This window comes from Heterodontus francisci, chromosome 8, assembly GCF_036365525.1.
Source record: "Heterodontus francisci isolate sHetFra1 chromosome 8, sHetFra1.hap1, whole genome shotgun sequence".
In the NCBI taxonomy this organism is placed as follows: domain Eukaryota; kingdom Metazoa; phylum Chordata; class Chondrichthyes; order Heterodontiformes; family Heterodontidae; genus Heterodontus; species Heterodontus francisci.
The window spans coordinates 76496291-76519677 of record NC_090378.1 but is presented as its reverse complement, the minus strand read 5'-3'; the positions used below and the strand labels follow the sequence as shown (position 1 = coordinate 76519677).

The window sequence follows — 23387 nt, the reverse complement described above, 5'->3', positions numbered from 1 at the left end:
CAGTGGTTGAGGCTCCTGCTTGATACAGATGAATGCCTTATGAACATATGGCGCAGTGGTTAGCACCGCAGCCTCACAGCTCCAGCAACCCAGGTTCGATTCTGGGTACTGTCTGTGTGGAGTTTGCAAGTTCTCCCTGTGACTGTGTGGGTTTCCTCCGGGTGCTCCGGTTTCCTCCCACATGCCAAAGACTTATGGGTTGATAGGTAAAATTGGCCATTGTTAAAAAAAAAATTGTGCCTAGTGTAGGTAGGTGGTAGGAGAATTGTGGGGATATGAGAGGCAAAATAGGATTAGTATAAATGGGTGCTTGATGGTCAGAGTGGACTCGGTGGGCCGAAGGGCTTGTTTCGGTGCTGTATCACTCTATGACTCTATATGCTAATCAGAGACTGAGGCAATTTTAATGGCCGACTGGCTGGAGTGACCACCGTGGCTCCAGCCCCCTCCTCATCTATGGTACTATGCCATGTTCCTCCCCAGCAACTTTACCCGAGTGTCAGTGTTTGGTCTCCGGGCTGCCCGATCTTCATTTAGTTGGCCACCTACCTTTTCACACCCGATTTAGGCAGGCAACTGGCTGTTGGGGCGCTAAAATTGGCTTGGCGCCCCATGGAGATTTCAGGGCTGTAAGTTCAGCAGCTACCCCTCCTCTGCTTTCCTTTCCATTCGGGAGTTAAAATCCATATTAAAGTTTTTTTCAAGCAAATTCTAGCATTGTCAACTGCTACTGGTCTCCCAATCTAAAGGCATGACTCCTGCAAAAAAGATGTCTTGCACAAAAATCCCACCAGATAATTAAGAATAATGGGAGTGTAACTAGTCGAGGCCCCATTGTATTACACTCTGAGCAATGGCAAATCAAGGCATAAGAATGCTGATGGCATCGTTTCTGAACCAAAGTCACACCCAATAAATGCTACATACAAGGTATTCCTTCAGCTGCTTTGTGGGAGAAAGAGGCCCTCAACGGTGTTAGATCTTTAAATTGATCATGCCCATTTGTAAAGCATTTACGGTTTCCCAAGATATAAAATAATTCCTCCCAAACCTACAGGCTATGTTATGTTCTTTTAGGAATTGCATGTAAGTGAATGTTTATTAAAAAAGGGGCTCCTGTAATGGTTCACTCAGTAATTGTGATGCCCACTGTGGACCAAGAAGGTCCCAGGTTCAATTCTTGATCAGTGCTGAATTATCTGAGCTCATTCGTCTCTGAAGCAGAGGCCCTGTATTTAGAAGGGGAGTGGTTGTATGGTAGGCATATGTTTTCTTTAGTGGCCAATATTTCCGTGCTGAATATGGATGTTGTTTTTAATAGGTATGGGTTATTATTTAGCAATTCACATAGTTGTAAGCTAATATATACCACCAGAAGCCAGAGGCTTCACAACAAATGTGAAATGTTTATGCTGCCTCTCTGTTTTTAGTCTCTCTTTTCTCTTTTGTGTGATGATAGTGCAAATGGCATAGATGCCAGATATCTGAGCTGCAATAGCAGCTTCAGACATGTTTTACAAAACCTACTTGCTGATTTGGAACTGAGTAAACAACATTTCTCTTCACTTACCACAACATTGGTCACAAACCACTGGGCAGATTCCACCCAGACACATACCAGTCTAGATGTTGAAAGCTGAATCAGTGTTGAAGCACCTGGAATGTGTTTTGTTGATAATATGTCCAGCACAGCAAATTGCTGAGAGGAAACAGACCTGAATTAAATGCTCTATGCTATATTTAAATATCTGTAGATAAAGACAAATGCATATACACTATGTTGTTTATTATCTCATAATTATCCTATAAACATCATGTTATTTGAATGTTTTCATTGTTTCTTCCTTCCAATTTCCTGTATTGAAATTACTAACTTGCGCCGCGGTAAGATTCCATGGGTGCTGTATAAAAAATATACTACAAGAAATATTGGCAGGTGTATTAAAGTCAGTAGTTCTAGTGCAAGGGTTAGGGTTCTTTATTTTGGTATCTGAAACCTAAATGGCATAGTCTAATCCACTGTATCTATGGCACAATTGGCAAATTGAGTATGGAACTGAAGCATTGGAGTAGAGGGAGTTAAGAAACATTTCAGCCATAATCTCATTGAATGACAGAACAGGCTTGAGGGGCTGAATGGTCTACTCCTGTTCTTATCAGGTACTTTGGAAGTGATCATTCTTTGTGGGCATTATTGTTCTCACCTGACATCTACAGACACATCAATTCCGGTAGAAAGTGACAGTGGACAGTGATCAGGGTCAAGAACCTTGGCTGATTTTTATCTCCCTCGACTAAGGATGCTGAGGCTGATGGTACTGTCATTCTAAGATCACAATTTGAATATGGATGAGGAAGCCCATTTGGTCTATTTGGAGAGATCCTACAGGCCATCACCGTAGTGTCCAATTGCTTCTTAAGTGACACTAGAGTTTTTACCTCCACTGCTCGAACCAAAAGTCCATCCAAGTGTTGATAACTGATAAATTCCTGAGATCAATCCTAAATTTGCCTTGTCCCCTTTGTCCTACTCATGCAATTTAATCTGAAGCAATTTTGCAGATCTATTTTATCCATATGATTTTCAATCTCAATATCTCTTTAAAGTAATTTCTTAGCTGCTTCTCGTCAAGGTTGAAAAGTCCAATTGGGACCTGATTTTAAATCTGTGTAAATGAAAGGGTTTTGACTGAGCTAAAATCCCTAAAATAACCCTACTCACTCTGCTGGAACAATTGCCTTTAACTCCCTCCCTATTTTTTTCATAGTTTATTTAATATAGACTGTCTTGTTATTGAGTAATTTGTTGAAGTTATTTCCTGCTAGAGTTGGGGGAGGAGTGAGGGCGCTGTTCAGTGAGGTGATCAATTTAGTGGTGTGTTACTTTGAGGGTTTCAAACAGAGGGTTTCCTTCCTTCACTAAAAAATTGAATATTATTCTTTGCAAATAGGATTTGATTTTGTTTTACATATAATACACAGAGGAAATCTACCTTTCATGTTTCTTGATGGTGAGAAACAGAAATTAAGTTTTGCCGCTTTGGAAGGCTGTCATTCCCATCTCAGTTTCATACGACACATTTTCCTGATGACGTTTACCAGATCAAAAGGACTGATTATTAACAACTCAGTACTTTATTTATTTCCCTTTCTGTAATCAGTTCTCTTGTGGTGGTAACTTTGCTAACACCATAAACAAGATAGACTCGTGTAAAAGAATAATAACAACATTGATCACTGAAGAATAACATGAATACCATTTGTCAATTTGTACAATTTGTCATATTTTCTGGATGACTTTACGATCTTTTTGTAATATTCATGCTGTTACTTATTAAGTAATGTATTGATCTAATATGATTGGACTCTTTCCCCCTTCTTTGTTGCCTCATTTCCTGCGTTTTCCTAAGATTTACCCTTGATATAATTTTGAAAGCACAGTTTTCACTCCTTGGCTGACTCATATATTAGACTTTTGCATGAACTTGCTTGTACCTGACATTGCTCCAAAAAATACCTAATTTGCTCTTAAAACCTTAAACTATAGGCTGCACTTAGGTCATTAAACCACAGAATGTAGTTAATCTATTCTATTGGAGTTTTCTATTGGGTGGGGTGGGGGTTGGTGGCAGAGTGCCTGTTGCCTTCCAATATAGTCTGGAGGGGGGAGGTTAAAGATATCCTCCCCACCCCAGGCCAATTGAGGGCACTTAAGGTCCTCTTCCCACCTCCACCTCAATTTACTGGATGGCGGAGGGCTCACTGCCACAGTGAGACACTGCCTGTTAGAATATGACAGCCTCCTAGCAGGATTGGAAGTCCCTCCTTTGGGGGCAATCTCGGGCCCCTGGAGGGCTTCCCTGTGACGAGGGCCAACCCCCCCGGGAAACCTTACCCCCCCCAATCCTTACTAACTGCCCCCAGACCCCATTGCCGGGGGCCTGCCTGAATGGCCCTGGTGACCCCAACCGCACTTACCTGTCCCGGGGTCCTTATCACTCTTGTCCTGTGCAGGCAAATGTAACACTGCTATTCAAGAAAGGAAGGAGAGAGAAAACAGGGAACTACAGGCCAGTTAGCCTGACATCAGTCACCAGCAAAATGCTGAAATCTATTATTAACAAAGTCTTAACAAGTGCACTTATTAAAATCATTGTATGATCAGGCAAAACCTACATGGTTTTACAAAAAGAAAATCATGCTTGACAAATTTATTTTAGTTTTTTGAGGATGTAACTAGTAGGGTAGATAAGGAGAGCCAATGATGTAGTATACTTGGATTTCCAAAAGCCATTCGATAAGGAAACACATAAACAATTAATACACAAGATAAGGGCTCATGGAGTTTGGGGTAATATATTAGCATGAATAGAGGCTTGGTTAATGGTCAGGAAGCAAACAGTAGGGATAAACGATGCATTTTCAAGCTGGTAGGCTGTAACTAGTAGAGTGCCACGAGGTTCTGAGCTGGGGCCTCAGCTATTTACAATCTATATGAATGACTTAGACAAAGAGACTGAGAGTAATGTATCCAAGTTTGCTGATGATACATCAGGTGGGAAAGTAAGCTGTGACGACACAGAGAGGCTGCAAAGAGATAGAGACAGGTAAGTGAGAGCACAATAAGGTGGCAGATGGAGTATAATGTGAGGAAGTGTGAGGATATACTTGCACTGGAGGTGGTGCAGTGAAGATTTACTAAATTGGTCCCTGGGATGAGGGGGTTGTCCTATGTGAGAGGCTGAGTAAATTGGGCCCATATTCTCTGGCGTGTAGAAGAATGAGAGGCGATCTAATTGAGACATACAAGATTCTGAAGAGCTTGATAGGGTAGAAGCTGAGAGATTGTTCCTGCTGGTCAGGGAATCTAGAACACGGGGACACAGTCTCAGGAGAAGGGGTTGATCATTTAGGACTGAGAGGGTTGTGAATCTTTGGAATTCTCTACCCCAGAGGGCTGTGGATATTTCATTGTTGAACATATTTAAGATTGAGATAGACAGACTTTTGATTTTGCAGGGAATCAAGGGATATGGGGAGCAGGTGGAAAGTGGAATTGAGGCAGATCAGCCATGATCATATCGAATGAGAGAGAAAGCTCGGGGGACTATATGATCTACTCCTGCTCCTTTTTCTTATGTTCTTATCCTTCATGAAAAAAATGATATGGCTTCACTCTGTGTGCCCCTGCTTGTTTGGTGGGCAAGTGCATATATTGTACTGAACCATTCAGGCCAGAGTAATCACTTCTCAATGCTTGGTATTGCTTTTTCACTGATTTTGCCACAATGTATGTTGAATGCTTTAACGCCTGGTTTTATCAGCAAATATTTTTAAAAATTTTCCTTGTTAGGTCATTTTTATAGGGGCATAGAACTTAGGACAGAATATTTAGAAAACTGTTTTATTCACAAACAGCACTGTACAACCTCCTCTTGAAAGACTCGTGGCAGGATGAAAATAACACACTTTTAGAAAACTTTTCCTAAATAGAAACACTTATTGATAAAGACTGTGACACTGTAATGTACATTGAAATATATACACAGTATTTTGCACCTTTTAAATACATTTTCAAGCATAAACATATTTATAATGACACCTATTATCTCTGGTCTAGCAGCACAATCAGAGTCAAGTATACACAGACAGACAATATGTTTACTCTGTGGTTTACAGTGACTGTGTCTGGGATGAACAGTTAATGAGCCGTGCTTGTGATGACTGGGCTGTTGCATTGTCCCCCTGAGTAACCTTTGAAGCAGGGTAGGGGCAGGATCCAACAGTCACTGCAGAAACCATCTTGCATGCAGAAACAAGCCTAGAGGCCTCCTGAATAAAGACAAAAGGGGGCCTTTGTGTGATGTAGTGAGGCTTGTCTGTAACTTGCCTTTCCCAGTTCTGAGTGTGACTGATGAATCTGATTCCAGCTTTGCATTGATAGGCCTTAAGAAAATCCTTTCTTGTACGACTAGCTGATTGCAATTGTAAAAACAGAATAGAGAATGTTACATTATTAACCTACTCACATTCACATCTCAGTGACCATTACTGAAGTCTTTGTTACCATATTTGTTTGGTTTGTTTGTATCTTTTAAGAATGGGATTTACACAACTGGCAGATTGGCAGAAAACTGGAATTACTCTTGAAAGCATATAATATGCAGCAATTACTCTGTTGACAGCAATTGCTCCTCTGGGCCAGATAGTTGGGAGTTCAAGTCTCATTGACATCAGTTTGAGGTTGTAAATTGTTATAGACGCCAGAAAACATTTAGATGGAGGTTAGAGGATAAATCCATGTGCCTGTCCTGGTGGGTGACAAAACCTTTACGATGTTACTTGTTAGGAGAAAGGATAATCCTGTTCTCTCTTTCCACCAAGTTCCCTGAATAAATTGGATTTTGCTGTGTTTATCTAACAGGCATCTGTCATCTCACGATAGAGAGATCATTTGAAACAGTTCTGGACACATAAATAACTTCCGCTGTTGTTGAGCACTATCATACTATAAGGTGACTTTTGGAGATACTACCAATTTATAATGTTTTCAATCAATATTTTTAATTTCCATTTTACAGCACATAAACCATTTAATTAAAGTAATTTTTGAAGGATGTAATGCAACATTTTTAACACCAGAATAATTCAAAAATCACTTCACTTGCCAAGAATTGGGAAGATACATGACAGAGTTCAGATAACATATCAGCAGGTTACTTTTCAATAAACCACCACTAGGCTGAAATTGCCCTGTACAAATGTAATAACAAACAGCTAATGAAGTTGAACAGCTAATTATCATACAAAAGCTGATGCTGGAAATCTGAAACATAAACAGAAAGTGCTGGAAATACTCAGCAGGTCAGGCAGCATCAGTGGAGAGAGAAACAGAGTTAACCTTTCGGGTCTGTACCCTTTCAGCTCTGCTGCCAGATCTGCTGAATATTGGTTTCCAACATTTTCTGTTTTTGTTTCAGCTAATTATCATAGCTCCGCCCTCCATTAAAATCAATGGGAAGATCAAGTTTGTTAAATTAACAGCAGCAGAATGTACAGCCTCTTAGATAATTACAGAATGGGGCTGGAGCCTGGCCTCAGAATCAATACAATAGTCAAGCACTCAGCAGCTTGCCTTAGGGTAAGATTTTTACGGAGCTGGTTCTAGAAATTTCAGTGGAAAAATCTTAAACTTCAATTAAGTAATTAAATAAGTTATTTTAACAGCCAAGTATGTGATTTCTCCTTTCCGGATTTGTATTATATATATATATATATATATATATTCTCCTTAAAATAAAGGAAATTGAGGGGAGATTTAATAGAAGTGTGCAAGATTATGATAGGCTTAGCTAAATTAGACAAGGACAAACTGTTCCCATTAATAAATGCTACAAGGACTAGGGGACACAAATTGAAAGTTTTGGGCAAAAGATGCAGGGGGAATATGAGGAAGCACTTTTTTACGCAGCAGGTGGTAATGACCTGGAACTCGCTGCCCACAAGGGTGGTGGAAGCAGAGACGATCATTGACTTCAAGAGGAGGTTGGATGGCCACCTGAGAGAAATAGACTTGCAAGGCTACGGGGATGGAGCCGGGGAATGGGACTGACTGGATAGCTCCGTGGAGAGCCGCATGAACTCAATGGGCCGAATGACCTTTTGTATCATAAATGACTCTATGACTCTGTATTATATATAATGAGCTTGTGTGCTCAGCTTAGTTTGTAACTGGTAATGAAATCTGGCTCGTGATCACATGCAGTTCAGGAGACAACCCTATGCACATGGGTCCGTTCTCTGTGCCGATTTACACGTGCTCATCCCCATGTTATCAGTTTGGAGCCATGGCTCCTGAATGCATTCCTGTTAAATAACCTGTTGTTGCATTCTGCATCGGGTCTTGGTCCCTAGGATGTGTATCGGATATTGACCACACTGCTTTTGATCTACTGTTGAGCTCGCTGCGGCGTATTATAATTAGCTTTCCAGTAAATTGCGGCATATTTCGTCATTGGAGGCTTAGGCATCACAACGATCTATCTTAGGGTATTTGTCACCAATATTGCTATGGTCTCCATAGATCTGCCCTGTTGTTTATTTCCACCTAGAGCCAGTGTTGGAACTGGGGTGAATGACAAGGCAGAGATCATTTCAGTTCAAAACTTACATATTATTGATTGTTTAAAACTATTATAACACATCTATTTATTATCTGGTGAAAACTTTTTGACAGTTTCAACATTTTTGGAGTCTTTGTGAGTAGCCAACTTTCATTGGGGAAGGTCTGTTGCCTTTTCCAGTAACGTTTAGATCTTTATGGGAGCAGAAGGGAAATGGAAATATAAATACAGTAGATTTTTAATGTTAAGACTTGTATGACCCAGACAGACAAATGCCTAAGTCTTTTCTTTCAGTTTTCACTTCACTGCTGGGAGAATTAACATCCAACAGTTGGTAAACCTTAAACAAAAACAGAAAGTGCTGGAAATACTCAGCAGGTCTGGCAGCATCTGTGGAGAGAGAAGCAGAGTTAACGTTTCGGGTCTATGACCTTTCATCAGCACAGTTCGGTTCTGATGAAACAGGGCTTGGTGCCAGGACTGCTGAGATTTTATGAAAGACTGATATCAAGTATTTTAAAAGATTTGTGTAGATTAATATATACAGTCTAGGCAGTATTTGTTGCTGATTTTTTAAAGAATCAATGAATGCAATGACAAAATCTTAGGCACATATATTGGACTGAAAAACGATATATGCACCACACTTACAATGCTGTTGGTCTCATTCTTTAGAATGTGACTTTTTTTTCAAAAGTGCTTACATGATCGTAAAGTAAAAGATGTTATCAGCCTTTCTCTCTGTCCCACCCTATGTACAGGTCCCAAGATAACTGTCAAGAACCAAGTCATTAGGAGTTTTAGACTCACTCAGCAGCTAGTGCTGTGCCACACCATTATCTTCAGTCAAGTACTGACAGAAGCTGTGCAGCCCTACCTTTGTGAATGCCAGCAGAACATTGCATAGAATTACACAGAAATCACCACTTGAAGACAAGCTGTTCAGCCCAACCAATCCATATTGATGTTTATCTTTCACATGAGCAGTAATCCTAATATCACATTGCTGCTCTGTTCCCATATCCCTCTAATTCCCTTTCCTTCTCAACCTAACTAATCTAGTCTTACATGGAGACAGGGATCATGCATTCCATAGCCTCACAACCCTCTGTGTAGATAAGTTTCTCCTGATTTCTGTCCTTTCAATCTTATATCTATGTCCTCATGTTATAGGCTTCTCAATCACTGGAAACAACAATTTTGTTATTCATTACCTTGATCTGTCTACAGACTTCACCTTCCATTTTCCTCATACAGTTAGTGGTCTGTATTACAACCCCAATAATGTAACAATCCCTTTTTCAAATCATTGATCTCTAACCATATTGACTCTCAACCTGTTTTTTTTGTCTGCACTAGTCTTTTCTATGGCACGTGTTACCTCCTTCACCAATTATCACGCTCCTCCTCCTTTCTTCTTCTCTGATCTGACTAAGAATATTATAATCTAATGCATTTATTTTCCACTCATGCGTGTTTGAAGACATGTTTCTGTTAATGCTATTAAATCTATCTTTCTAAGACATAATGCTTCTGATTCCCCTAGTTTGTTCCCCACATTCTGAGCATCGAAATACATACACTTTATGTTTCTTTAATCTAATCAGGTTAATTTAGGATTGACTTTTCTCAGGTTAATTTAAAACATTAGTCAGCCACCCAATTGGCACCATACAAATGCCACATGTGACTAATGGTCTTCTCACAGATGAACAAGTCCTCATAGTTGTTTTCCAGGGACAATGAAGCCCTAACAACAAATTGGACATAAATTGTACCAACTGCAAATGAACCTAATGTGTGGCTCTGCTAATAAGATGGTCATACAGAACGCAGTGCTGTACCACGACTGTTATACTTTCAATATTATAACTGCTCCAATTCCATGTTTGGACCAAAGAATTCAGGGACTTTTGTGCTCCTCCTGACAGATTGTCCTTCTTTGGAACCCCACACTCACTGGGAACAATATTCGATCTTGTTCCTTATGCAACGATTCGGGCGAAATCTCCAGTCTTTCCTGATGTATCTCTCTTTACCTTTCTTGCGTTGCAGAAGCAAAGCAAGTGATCCATGTGCCTTGAGAAAACAGGAATCTGCTCAGTTCTTGACATTAATCTCACTAAAACTATAAACTTGGCAATTTGCAGCAAAAGTGATTAATATTGCTGCAGCAGCACTTAAAAAATCATTGTAAAACCAGCAAATATTGGTGAGACAGGGGCCAAACTGCTTTGACCCAATTTCCAGACGGGTTCCAGCTAGTTACCGTCATGGTATCCTCACTTCTCAGAGCTGGGATATCCTAATTATTACCAGGTATTTGGTTCTCTGACTGAAAAGTCAGGAGAGACTTGCTTAGCTTGTATGTCTATGTGATAAAGTCATTCTGTCATTGTTCTTGGGCATTCATCAACCTAGTGAGTCTAACTCTAAGCCTGTCTAAACTGCTCCACTTAAATAAATACTAAATAGCACAGTTTGGTGTAACATTTAACCCTTTGCTCACTGCTGCAACCATCTACTTGGAGGCATCCATTTGTATTTCCAACAACATCTACCCTTCAGGGTTCTGATAAAAGGTCACAGACCTGAACCGTTAACTCTGTTTCCCTCTACACAGATGCTGCCTGACCTACTGAGTATTTCCGGCACTTTCTGTTCTCATTTCAGAGTTCCAGCACCCATAGTATTTAGCTCTTATAACATCTGCCCATGTTGTTTTTGGTATTAGTAAATTAGTGTCCAATAAATGCCATTTTTGCTTCCATTTGGACCTGAATTGAGTCTCCCTGAACTTAACAGCAATTATAAGAACCACCAAAGACAGGAAAAAAAATTTCATTCCATCTATCTGGGTTGGATTTGAATCATCTGCTTTGGGTGTACATGTACATTTTGCCTCACATGTTATTCCTAATAACAGGAGTGGAAGGCTGGAAACCAATAATACAAAGGCAATGACTTGTTTAAAATCTTTTAAAAAAGTATAGTAAAATCATTTGAAGAAAACACCTTCAAAGATGGCTGGGGTGTGGTGACATTATTTGAGTTTTTCTATGTATATTGACAGACTTGAAGTGCTTGCTTATGTGTGATTGACAGTTTGAATTTTAGTGAAAGATAGATTCAGCTACATTTTAAATTATTTTCCTATGGTTCTAAGCCAGCTGTTTGCTGACACATGTTTAACAAATATTTGGACCTTCTACAGGACTCCACAGTGTTTGTATGTGTTTTATTGTGCTATGGTGTGTGGTTAATCATACTTCTAGCAGTACTAGTGTGGAGGTTTGTGTGAATGCTGTACATTATTGCCACCTTCTAGTGGTTCACTGTAAGAGTTTTGTCAGTGTCTGATTTTCAGATGTAGATTTGTGCTGCCCCTGGTTCCACCTCCCAGCACTCCCCCTGGCTCCACCTCCCAGCACTCCTACTGGCTCCACCTCCCAGCACTGCCCCTGGCTCCATCTCCCAGCACTGCCCCTGACTCCACCTCCCAGCACTCCCCCTGACTCCACCTCCCAGCACTCCCCCTGGCTCCATCTCCCAGAACTCCCCTAACTTCACCACCCAGCACTCCCGCTGGCTCCACCTCCCAGCACTGTCCCTGGCTCCACCTGCCAGTGCTGCCCCGGGTCCACCTCCCAGCACTGCCCCTGGCTCAACATCCCAGCACTCCCCTGGGTCCACCCCCCAGCACTGCCCCTGGCTCCATCTCCCAGAACTCCCCCTAGCTTCACCTCCCAGCACTCCCCGTGGCTCCATCTCCCAGAACTCCCCCTGGCTCCATCTCCCAGAACTCCCCCTGGCTCCATCTCCCAGAACTCCCCATAGCTTCACCTCCCAGCACTCCCCATGGCTCCATCTCCCAGAACTCCCCCTGGCTCCATCTCCCAGAACTCCCCCTGGCTTCACCTCCCAGCTCTCCCTCTGGCTTCACCTCCCAGCACTCCCCCTGGCTCCACCTCCCAGCACTCCCCGTGGCTCCATCTCCCAGCACTCCCCGTGGCTCCATCTCCCAGAACTCCCCCTGGCTCCATCTCCCAGAACTCCCCCTAGCTTCACCTCCCAGAACTCCCCCTAGCTTCACCTCCCAGCACTCCCCGTGGCTCCATCTCCCAGAACTCCCCCTGGCTCCATCTCCCAGAACTCCCCCTAGCTTTACCTCCCAGCACTCCCCGTGTCTCCATCTCCCAGAACCCCCTGGTTCCACCTCCCAGCACTCCCCCTGGCTCCATCTGCCAGAACTCCCCCTGGCTCCACCTCCCAGCACTCCCCTTGGCTCCACCTCCCAGCACTCCCCCTGGCTCCACCACCCAGCACTCCCCCTAGCTTCACCACCCAGCACTCCCCCGGCTCCACCTCCCAGCACTCCCCCTGGCTCCACCTCCCAGCACTCCCCCTGGCTCCACCTCCCAGCACTCTCCCTGGCTCCACCTCCAGGTTCTGCCCCGAATCCATGATGCCCTCCCCATTAGAGCTCCATCTTCAGTTTTCATTGGTGTCCATGACTTCAACTGCCTAGGCCCTAAGCTCTGGAATTCCCTCTCTGAACCTCTCTGCCTTTCTAACTGACTCTCCTCCTTTAAAATGTTCCTTAAAACCTACCTCTTTGACCAAACTTTCAAAATATCTGGCTCAGTGTCAATTTTGTGTTTGCTAACATTCCTGTGACGCTTAGATGTTTTACCTCATTAAAGGTGCTATATAAATGCAAATTCTTGTTGTTTAAACAAAAACCTCATTGCATCTGGTGAGTGTCACTCTCACAAGAGCAGGTTAAAATCTGCAGGGAGGCAGCAGGATCGATGAGGGAGAACTCATTGTGATAATAAAAGCAAAATACTCATTGTAAGTACTCAAAGTACTCATTGCAAGATAACTCATTGTGGCTATTTTAATTACCTGCTGGTGGGCAGGGGCAAAATAAACCCTTATGAATCCTCTCCTCCACTGAATAAATGTGCAAGAGCCCCAAGGGCTTCTAATGTTGCATACTTGTTTCTGTGCACTGCATGTCGTCCTACAAGGAGACAGTGAGACATTCTTGGATGGGAATTTTGTCAACTTGCAAACACAGAAAATAAAGCACATTTATCCCTGACTCCACAGAAATACATCCAGCGAACCCAATAATTGCACTGTGTGTTTAGTTTAAATCAGTCTCGAAATTTAGATTAGCTGCAAGGCATATTTACAAAATATGACTTGTGAAAATTTTCGTCATCAGTGTCTAGGTGGTAATGTAGTAGAAAACAGGCTACATACCTTTTATTCCATTGGAGCTCCTCCCTTATCCTTCAGCTGTTATTCCATTGAAGCTCCTCCTTTATCCTTTAGCTGCCTAGCCTCCCTTCTCTGGAATTCCTTCTTGAAACTCCTCCACTTTCCTTTCCTCCTTTAAGGCCATTCTTAAAACTCACTTCTTTTACCAAACTCTTGATCACCTCTTCTAATATCCCCTTTATCTCAATATTCATTTTTGTGTTATGCCAATGTGTTTTGTTGAATGATAATTTTCTTTGGTCCACAGGCTGGCGATCTGAATTTATATTTTTTTTAAAGGCATTTTTAAAAGGCATTTAAAACAGGATGATTTCTAGCAGCTTAAAATGATCACCTAGTTTGCTGCATTGTATCCTACATTGCAAAGGACTGTGGGGAGGGAGACAAAATGTCTGTACATTTCCCAGCAAGAACCAAGACCCAGGAGGTTTAAAGGAACTACCTGTTCTTTTCAGCAAGCAGAGAAATACTGCTAACTGCTATGTTTGAATCACTGAGTGACTGTCATGTGACAAGCTCCTCCCCATCTGTGGTTTTAAGCTGGTGTTTTCTCTGCAACAGAGGAGAAGCAACTGGACTCTGACATGAGCAGACCCTAAGTGGGGGTTCCTTTCTCTCTCTCTCCATTCCAGCTTGAAAGCTTTCAAATCCTGCCTGTTGACTGACCATGTTCGCATACTCCGGCTACAATCGGAAACCCCATTGGAGGAAATCAACCGCATCGCTGTCTCCACGAGACCCATCGAACCAATCATCACCACCATTCAAACTAAATGATTCAGGACCACCAAATTTAGCTAGAAGCCAGCCAAATCACCAAACCCACAGACTGTATCCCCTTTTTTACTATTGACTCTAACTTAACCAATCTACCTTTCCCACTCTGTAACCTATTTGTGTATAAACCCCGAGTCTGTGTGTGAATGAAAGTTGGCACATTGTTTATTATTTTTATTAGTTCAGTTTAGGTACAATAAAATTAACCTCTTTCTTTGTTAACTCAAGAAAACCTGTCCGATTGGTTTTTGTCATGATCATAGCAAGTAAGTAATCAAACACCTACTTAATTGGCCAGTTTAAGAAAGACTTAAACTTGTTGTGATCAAACAAGGAAAAAGAGGGACGCCCTTCGACCCGACCTCACTTGACCATAACATTTGTCCAATTATACCTCTGTGAAGTCGGGTATGGAGCTCTGGCTCTTACACAGAGAAAGAAGGTTGATTATTATGATTGCCCAGACCAATCTTGTTAATTGAATCAGTGAGCACTCCCATTGTCTCTCTATTCAACTGTCTCTCAGAATGCAAATGTGCAACCATGTTTCAGCTCTCCAACTATGTGGGTTTTTTTAAAACAAGATTTGTGCAATGTCCAGTAACAGGGTCAAGTAGTGTTCCATCCGACAAAATTAATATGTTTCCATTTGGCAAGTGTGGTTTCATCACAAAAAGAAAAAGAAAGACTTACACTTATACAATGCCATTCATGATCTCAGGATGGATCAAAGTACTTTTCAGCCAAAAAGTACTTTGGAAGTGTGGTCACCTTTGCAATGTAGGAAACATTTACACAAAGAGTGATTATTAGCTGCATTGACAGGAAGAATGGTTGAGGCCTGATGGTGTAATAGGAAGATGGTAGGGCATTGGTGTTCAAGAGGGCTAAGGAGCCCTCACCTTGAGCTATCTTGTCACCTTGTGTTGATATTGAAGAAAGTAACTAAGAAAGGCCATGATTTTGAAGGGTGGGGTGGGTGCGTTGGAACTGTAATTATTGGTGCTTTGAGATTAAGTCAATGGAGACATTCTTGTGCCTGTACGAGGTGTTGAACGCATTGGTTCAGATTTTTCTGCAATGACAAGACTGGAAATGTGCACTACATATTTTGCTATCTCGCATGCCAGTCTCTGATAGCTTACTCCTTACTTTCCTATATTTCTAATTAGATGGTGGTGCATCAGAAGTGGAGAGCCTTTTTTTCACACAGAGATTTAATGAATACATTCAATGCAGAATAGTGCACTTTCTGGGGTGTGGGATTAAGGATTAGCTGCTGGAAATAGTAAGAGGAATATCCCAGGGCATTTTCATCTTCACCATTAATGATTGAAGCAGGTTGGTGCTCCAATTAATTCCAGGACTTTTCTAATGTTGAGCAAAGGTGAAGCAAATTTTATGAGATCAACCAGCCCATAAAAACGGCAATTCATCCAGATACAAAATATTTAAATCTAAACATTAGATAACAGCTGGGACCACTGTAATCAAACTTTTCTTCAATTTACTCACTTTAAGGACTGATATTCATTGTAAGAGCTTTTGTAGTAGGCTCCAGCCCAGTTTATTTGTGCCAGTGTTTATAATGTTGTTTCAAAACAATTATGCTCTTTGTAGCAATGATCAATGCTTAAAAACATAGTTAAAAAGTAAAAATCTAAATCATGAATAACATGTTCTTATTGCCATGACAATACAATGGTTTAAGAACCTGTCTTTCAACAAGCGCAGTTCACCAAACACATTCTTCTTTGGCCTCCTTGTCTCGAGAGGCAATGGGTAAGCGCCTAGAGGTGGTCAGTGGTTTGTGGAGCAGCACCTGGAGTGGCTATAAAGGCCAATTCCAGAGTGACAGACTCTTCCACAGGTGCTGCAGATAAAATTAGTTGTCGGGGCTGTTACACAGTTGGCTCTCTGTCTTCCTTTCCTGCCAACTGTTAAGTCTCTTCGACTCGCCACTCTTTAGCCCTGCCTTTATGGCTGTCCGTCAGCTCTGGCGATCACTGGCAACTGACTCCCAGGACTTGTGATCAATGTCACAGGACTTCATGTCGTGTTTGCAGACATCTTTAAAGCGGAGACATGGACAGCCAGAGGGTCTGATGCCAGTGACGAGCTCGCTGTACAATGCGTCCTTGGGGATCCTGCCATCTTCCATGCGGCTCACATGACCAAACACATAAGCATGTCAGTAAAATGCAATTATAATTTCAAGTCAATAAATCATGCCACAGTCAGACCAACAGTGCCACTATTTTTCAGTTTGTGATAGTGTGACAACTGGTTTAAATGGTAGAAATTCGTGATCGCTCTTGATTTTATAGGGGCAGAGCTATGATAATTACCATCTAACTGTTTTCAGCAAGGGTTACAGCAGAACAGCACAAATGTCCCGAGAAAATATCAAGCACCATAATTAATGGCATAAAGCACTGACTCCACAATTTCCTCTTTCTTTTGTGTACAATGGTGCAAGTTCCCAGGAAAATGTAGGCCAATGTTACATGGAGAAATGAGGAGATGAGCAGAACTCACCTGGAAAATCACAATTTTTTTTTTTACAAAACACAATAAACAAACATGGAGAAATTCAAAAAATCAGGACTAATTTGGTCAGGATCTTGTGTTAAACCTGAGACCAATCCAAAAGAATTGTGGCAGTTAGCAAATAAGGTGCTACTACCATGGTAATCTAGATCTGTTATCGTAGTGAATGCTAAGCTGCATTGGAATGCAGCTCCTTCACCTGAGTAGTTATTAAATTATTACAGAAAGATAAGTATCAATAACTTAGGTACGCATACCTGAATCAGTGATCACATAACATAAGAACATATAAGAACATAAGAACTAGGAGCAGGAGTAGGCAATTCAGCCCCTTGAGCCTGCTCTGCCATTCAATACGATCATGGCTGATCTCATCTTGGCCTCAACTCCACTTTCCTGCCCGTTCTCCATCACCTTTCAACCCATTTCTAATTAAAAATCTGTCTATCTCCTCCTTAAATTTTTTCAATGTCTCGGCATCCACCGCACTCTGGGGTAGTGAATTCCATAGATTCACGACCCTTTGAGAGAAGTAATTTCTCCTCAAGTCTGTTTTAAATCTGCTACCCCTTATCCTAAAACTATGACCTCTCATTCTAGATTGCCCCACAAGAGGAAACATCCTCTCTATGTATGATGTTATTATTGCCCTGATTTGAGACTCAATGGTACAATGATGTGTAAAAAATGCAGAATACTTGCGATTCATCTCTGTACTTATATTGCAAGGAGCTCAGGAAAAAATGTCAAACTGCTGGGAATAAACAACAGCTCAGGTTAGACCAAAGTGCTTTACAGCCAATGAAGTGAAGTGTAGACATTGATGTAATGTAGGAAACACTGCAGTTAATCTGCACATAACAAGCTCCCACAAACGCCAATGTGATCTTTCTTTGGGCCTCCTTATCTCGAGAGACAATGGATACGCGCCTGGAGGTGGTCAGTGGTTTGTGAAGCAGCGCCTGGAGTGGCTATAAAGGCCAATTCTGGAGTGACAGGCTCTTCCACAGGTGCTGCAGAGAAATTTGTTTGTCGGGGCTGTTGCACAGTTGGCTCTCCCCTTGCACCTCTGTCTTTTTTCCTGCCAACTACTAAGTCTCTTCGACTCGCCACAATTTAGCCCTGTCTCTATGGGTGCCCGCCAGCTCTGGCGAATGCTGGCAACTGACTCCCACGACTTGTGATCAATGTCACACGATTTCATGTCGTGTTTGCAGACGTCTTTATAGCGGAGACATGGACGGCCGGTGGGTCTGATACCAGTGGCGAGCTCGCTGTACAATGTGTCTTTGGGGATCCTGCCATCTTCCATGCGGCTCACATGGCCAAGCCATCTCAAGCGCCGCTGACTCAGTAGTGTGTATAAGCTGGGGGTGTTGGCCGCTTCAAGGACTTCTGTGTTGGAGATATAGTCCTGCCACCTGATGCCAAGTATTCTCCGGAGGCAGCGAAGATGGAATAAATTGAGACGTCGCTCTTGGCTGGCATATGTTGTCCAGGCCTCGCTGCCATAGAGCAAGGTACTGAGGACACAGGCCTGATACACTCGGACTTTTGTGTTCCGTGTCAGTGCGCCATTTTCCCACACTCTCTTGGCCAGTCTGGACATAGCAGTGGCAGCCTTAACCATGCGCTTGTTGATTTCTGCATCTAGAGACAGGTTACTGGTGATAGTTGAGCCTAGGTAGGTGAACTCTTGAACCACTTCCAGAGCGTGGTCGCCAATATTGATGGATGGAGCATTTCTGACGTCCTGCCCCATGATGTTCGTTTTCTTGAGGCTGATGGTTAGGCCAAATTCATTGCAGGCCTAACATAACAAGCACCCACAAACGCCAATGTGATAATGACCACATTATCTGTTGTTGTGGTGTTGATTGAGAAATAAATCTTGGCCAGGACACTGGGGATAGCTCCCATGCCTCTTACATCTACTTGACAGAGCAGACAGGGCCTCAATTTGAGGTCTCTCTCAAAAGATAGCACCATCAAAAGTGCAGCACTCCCTCCATACTACACTGGAGTGTCAGGTGAGATTTTGTACTTAAGACTGTAGAGTGGGACTTGACCTCACAGCCTTTTACTCTAAGGTGAGAATGCTACCAGCTGAACCACAACTGACATTTGTCCCAAGAGAAAAGAAAGGTTAATGTTTCCGCAGTGACTCTACCAGAACTGATGTGATTCTTTCCTAAATTCATGTTGCTTTTTTGCTAGTTTTTTGAGGTGGGCGAGCAATTTTGCACTCATGAAAGGGAGAGGTGTTAGTGTTGAGAAATGCAACATATTCCAATTTGGTGCATCTCGCTTTAGCATCAAGTTTAGCATGGCTAAATGCAGAGCCAAGCTTCTGTTATTCTGCCCCAATCATGTGGCATAATCCTTATTGTGAAATATTTCCATTTCCCCACCGGCCAACCTGTGACCTCTGTGAGTAAGATTGATCAGTTAGAGGAAGTTTTATGCTTTTGATTTCTCAGCACTAGCAACTAGATTGAGATTGCCCAAATTAATTCATGTAGGACTCTTACAGCCAAGACAGACACACCAGGAGACTTTCATCCCATGAATCTGGACTGCATTATGTTACATTGTTTATCTGCAGTTATATCCTGATTTCTGAATAAAGCAATTTATCCAAAACTTTGGCAATGAGAATCTATGGATGTGGAAAGTGAAGATCATTACTAATTAGAGCTGTCAGACTGATGAGTATTATTTGTGTCTGTATGTGCATGTACTTATGAACTGATCTATCCAGTCATGAATTTGTACTGTGTGATATAAGGTACTTGTCTCATACCTCATTGACATGATCAATAAAAATTGCTTGGTTGCACTTCAATAAAAGTCCAGATCACAAACTACAAAGCACATTACTTCCAAGTCAGTTGAGATGTCAAATCCTTTTATACAGCAAAATAATGACATGATGACATTTAGTAACTGGGTTTCGAAATATAATTAACAATACTTTGTATTGCAGTGATGAACATGTGGAATATTAAAGAATAAGACACTTGAATAATGTTGCAGTGTTAGTGTTTGAATAAAACTCAGAACAAAACCACTGCAACTTAAGTAGAACTGTGCTTAGCACTATAAATCCAATCATTGATATACATCACTGCAACACTTAACTTGCAAACAGTGTGACCAGTAAGGAGAAAAAAAGAGTTGATAAAGATTTTCTGATGACATTATTTATGAATAGGACAAGTGATTTATCATTCAGAAGCTGATGTTTTCACTACCTCCTGATCTGGACAACAAATCACGCTACCACGCAAGCAAATTTTGGGATGTTGCATCACTCCAAATCACTTGCACCAGTTATGAAAAATGGTTAACTGTTAACTAGTTGGAATTGTTAAAAATCTTAACAGCTATTGTTTACTTTATATAGTTTAAATGGTAAAAAAGTTGCACAAGTGTAACTCCATGTTGTCTCCGTGAACTAAATACCAGTGCACTGAGGATGGAGGGGAAAGGGCAGTGGGGTGTAACATTTTGTTGTATTTCACCTAGATTTCAATACAGTGAAGATACAGGCAGGGGAAGATTTTAGTCCCACGACACGATGCACTGCAATAAATGCGGCTGTTTTATAGCATGTCAAAGTGGAAGTTGCCAAATGAATGGTATAGGCCAATTCCAGACACAACAATGACAAGATGGTGTTTGAATTGCAGCCGTCTATTGAAGTACTTTAAAGATGTTATGGCTGAGTCATTTGCAACATTTATTGTTGTAGTGGTATCACACAGTGGACTGAAGCTTTCAAACTACAATGACAAGATTTTATTTTCATCAAGTACACTTAAAAGTTTTACTGGCTGCCCAATGGTTTAGTATGTTTGGACAGACCGGAAGGTACCAGGTTTCATTGCTGACAGTCTATGCTGAGCCGACAAATCACAGGTGAGGCTGGGCTAGGTGTACAACAATAGGCCCCGGTGTCCTTGAGCTGGGGAGGGGAAAATCAGCTTGCATTTCTCTTCCTGATCACTATGCAGTAACCCATACTGATAAGGAGCTAAATCCAAAGAGGACATGGAAGCAAAGTCAGTCAGACCCCAACACCAATATGAAGTATGTTACTGTTTAAAATGGTACATCATTAAAACTAAAGGGAAAGAGTTTAGGATTAAGCAAGGCTTAGAAATGAAATTAAGTACATTTTGTGCCTTGATATTGATAATAAAAGATACAGTGGTTCTAAAAGAACATTACTCAAAAACAATAGGTCAACAGGTGATGGCAAGGTAGGGATTTGGCTTTGATTCCATAGCTGATCAATATCTTGCTGGCATTCATGCCTGGGTTCACACATGAAGAATTGGCATTTGAGTGAGGTGCCAGAGAGTGAACGCTGACAGCGGATCTGTATCCCTGCATGAGGCAGTGCCTTCAGGAGAGGCAAGGAGAAAGTGGGAAGTGACAAATAAAAGGGACATGAAAAATACTCTTTTTTAGAAAGACAATCACTGTAAATCCAGTCTATGGGTTGAATAGTTACAGTCATGAGAAGTTACCAATTTCTCCTTAACTGTTCTTTAGAGGTGCTGCTTTGTGCAACTTACTATAAACTGTTGATGCATTTATGAAATACCAAGTGTGACAGCAGGGACTACTCTTTTCTGAATAACGTTGAAATGATGTGAAAGATGTTACTCAGCTTGGAAAAAGAAAGCAGCTCATCTGACATCATATTTATACTGATTATAAGTTGGAGGTGATTCCATTGTGCTGGGAAAGAATTTGTTAGAGTGGGAGAGAGCACGATGGGTATGGGTTGCAGTAAAAATACAGGGAGGAGGAAGGACTTAGTTCCTGATCTAAAAGAGAAACAGTGCCATCCTGTGGCACTTCCTTGTGCATTGGACTCAGTGCAAACTTGTGGGGTGTTGCTGATGTAAACTGTATTTTTAATAACTTGCGTTAAAGAGTTTTTTACCTAAAAGGTCAGGTACATTCATCTCATTACATTTTGTAATGGAAGCCAGTTATTTCATGAGAAAAATAGCCCAAAGCTGCACTGTCAACATTGCACGGATGGTCTGCTTATGACTGGTACTGAAGTGGGAAATGTGTGGGTAATATCTGTTGAAGGACGAAAAAGTGAATTACAGATCATAAGAAAGGTGTAATAAATTCAGATTAAGAACTTGATAGATCTGGACCCTAACCGAAACAGATACAAGAAAAAATTGCTTGCATTTATGTTGGACTTTATCATACCATCGGATTGTCTTAAAGCACTTGGTGCAATGAGTGACTTTACGATTGCGGTGATTGTTATGTAGGCAAACTATATACAACTTGTTTTTATAAATCTGATATGTGGTTATTTTACTAAAATATTCTTAATAAAGGAAATTGTAGGAGGTGGCCTATTAAAAAAGAAATGGCAGTTTCTAAAATTAAATGCTGTTGGATACAGTGTTTCTATTTTAAATTATAGTAAGTCATTTCTTATAAATAGTTCAGAGTTTGTAAGTGAGTTCTGTGGTATTAGGATGGGTTATGATATGTGAAAGTCTGGTTGAACTGTTGCCAAGCCATTCCATTTAGGTGAAGCACACCTCAGAGACCCTAGAAAATAGCCCTCTGTGGTCACCCTGTTTCCCAATTGATATAATGCCATAATATTGGGAGGCACAGTGGCGCAGTGGTTAGCATCACAGCTCCAGGGACCCGGGTTCAATTCTGGGTACTGCCTGTGTGGAGTTTGCAAGTTCTCCCTGTGACCGCGTGGGTTTTCGTCGGGTGCTCCAGTTTCCTCCCACAGCCAAAGACTTGTAGGTGATAGGTAAATTGGCCATTGTAAATTGCCCCTAGTGTAGGTAGGTGGTAGGGAATATGAGATTACTGTAGGGTTAGTATAAATGGGTGGTTGTTGGTCAGCACAGACTCGGTGGGCCGAAGGGCCTGTTTCAGTGCTGTATCTCTAAATTAAAAAATAAATATCATATTTAATTACCTGGGCAATGTAATATTTTGTATCAGATCATTTGACAACACAGTGGGATTACGGGTCAAAGGTTACACAGTCTACAACAGCCTTTCCTTTGCGCATAGATCAGTTATTTTTCATGATTGGCGTGAATGTTAAATAACATCAAATAAAATAACTGATATAAGCTTATGCAGAAAGAACTGTCTTTATCAGTCAGGTGAACTTTGACCTGTACTGCTAATGTATTGCTGCACCTGCTGATGGGCGCTGTCTTGATGAGTCAGCATATTATAAAAAGATGAATTAAAATGTACTGATTTCAATTAGTAGTGATAGTTTTGGCATTAGAATTGCTCATGTTATTTATTGTCTTGCCACAGAATGCAACTGCAATCGCAGGGCTTATCGTTGTGTGTGGGACCCTATACTACACCAACAGACTGGAAGTGGTACACGCTGTGTGAACTGTGTTGGTAACACTGAGGGAATACACTGCGAGAAATGTAAAGAAAACCACTACCCTCTAAGACCAGGAGGACACTGTCAGCCCTGCAGATGCAACTCACTGGGTAAGTTCATGGAATTAGAATTTATGCCCTTTTATAGTGTTTGGCTTGTATGAGCTGAAAGTTAATTAAACATTTTACATAAAATCCACTGGATTAAGGATCAAGATGAATCAGTTCAAG

At 41.5% G+C, this 23387-nt stretch overlaps 1 protein-coding gene across 1 annotated transcript in view; it reads left to right on the top strand.

Moving 5' to 3' along the window:
• LOC137373211 (laminin subunit gamma-1-like) overlaps positions 1 to 23387 on the top strand; it is a 75445-nt gene that overhangs the window by 13768 nt on the left and 38290 nt on the right. Inside the window, exon 4 of the mRNA XM_068038066.1 lies at positions 23079 to 23267. Coding sequence (XP_067894167.1) covers positions 23079 to 23267 — 189 coding nt within the window. The remainder of the gene's footprint in view (positions 1 to 23078; positions 23268 to 23387) is intronic.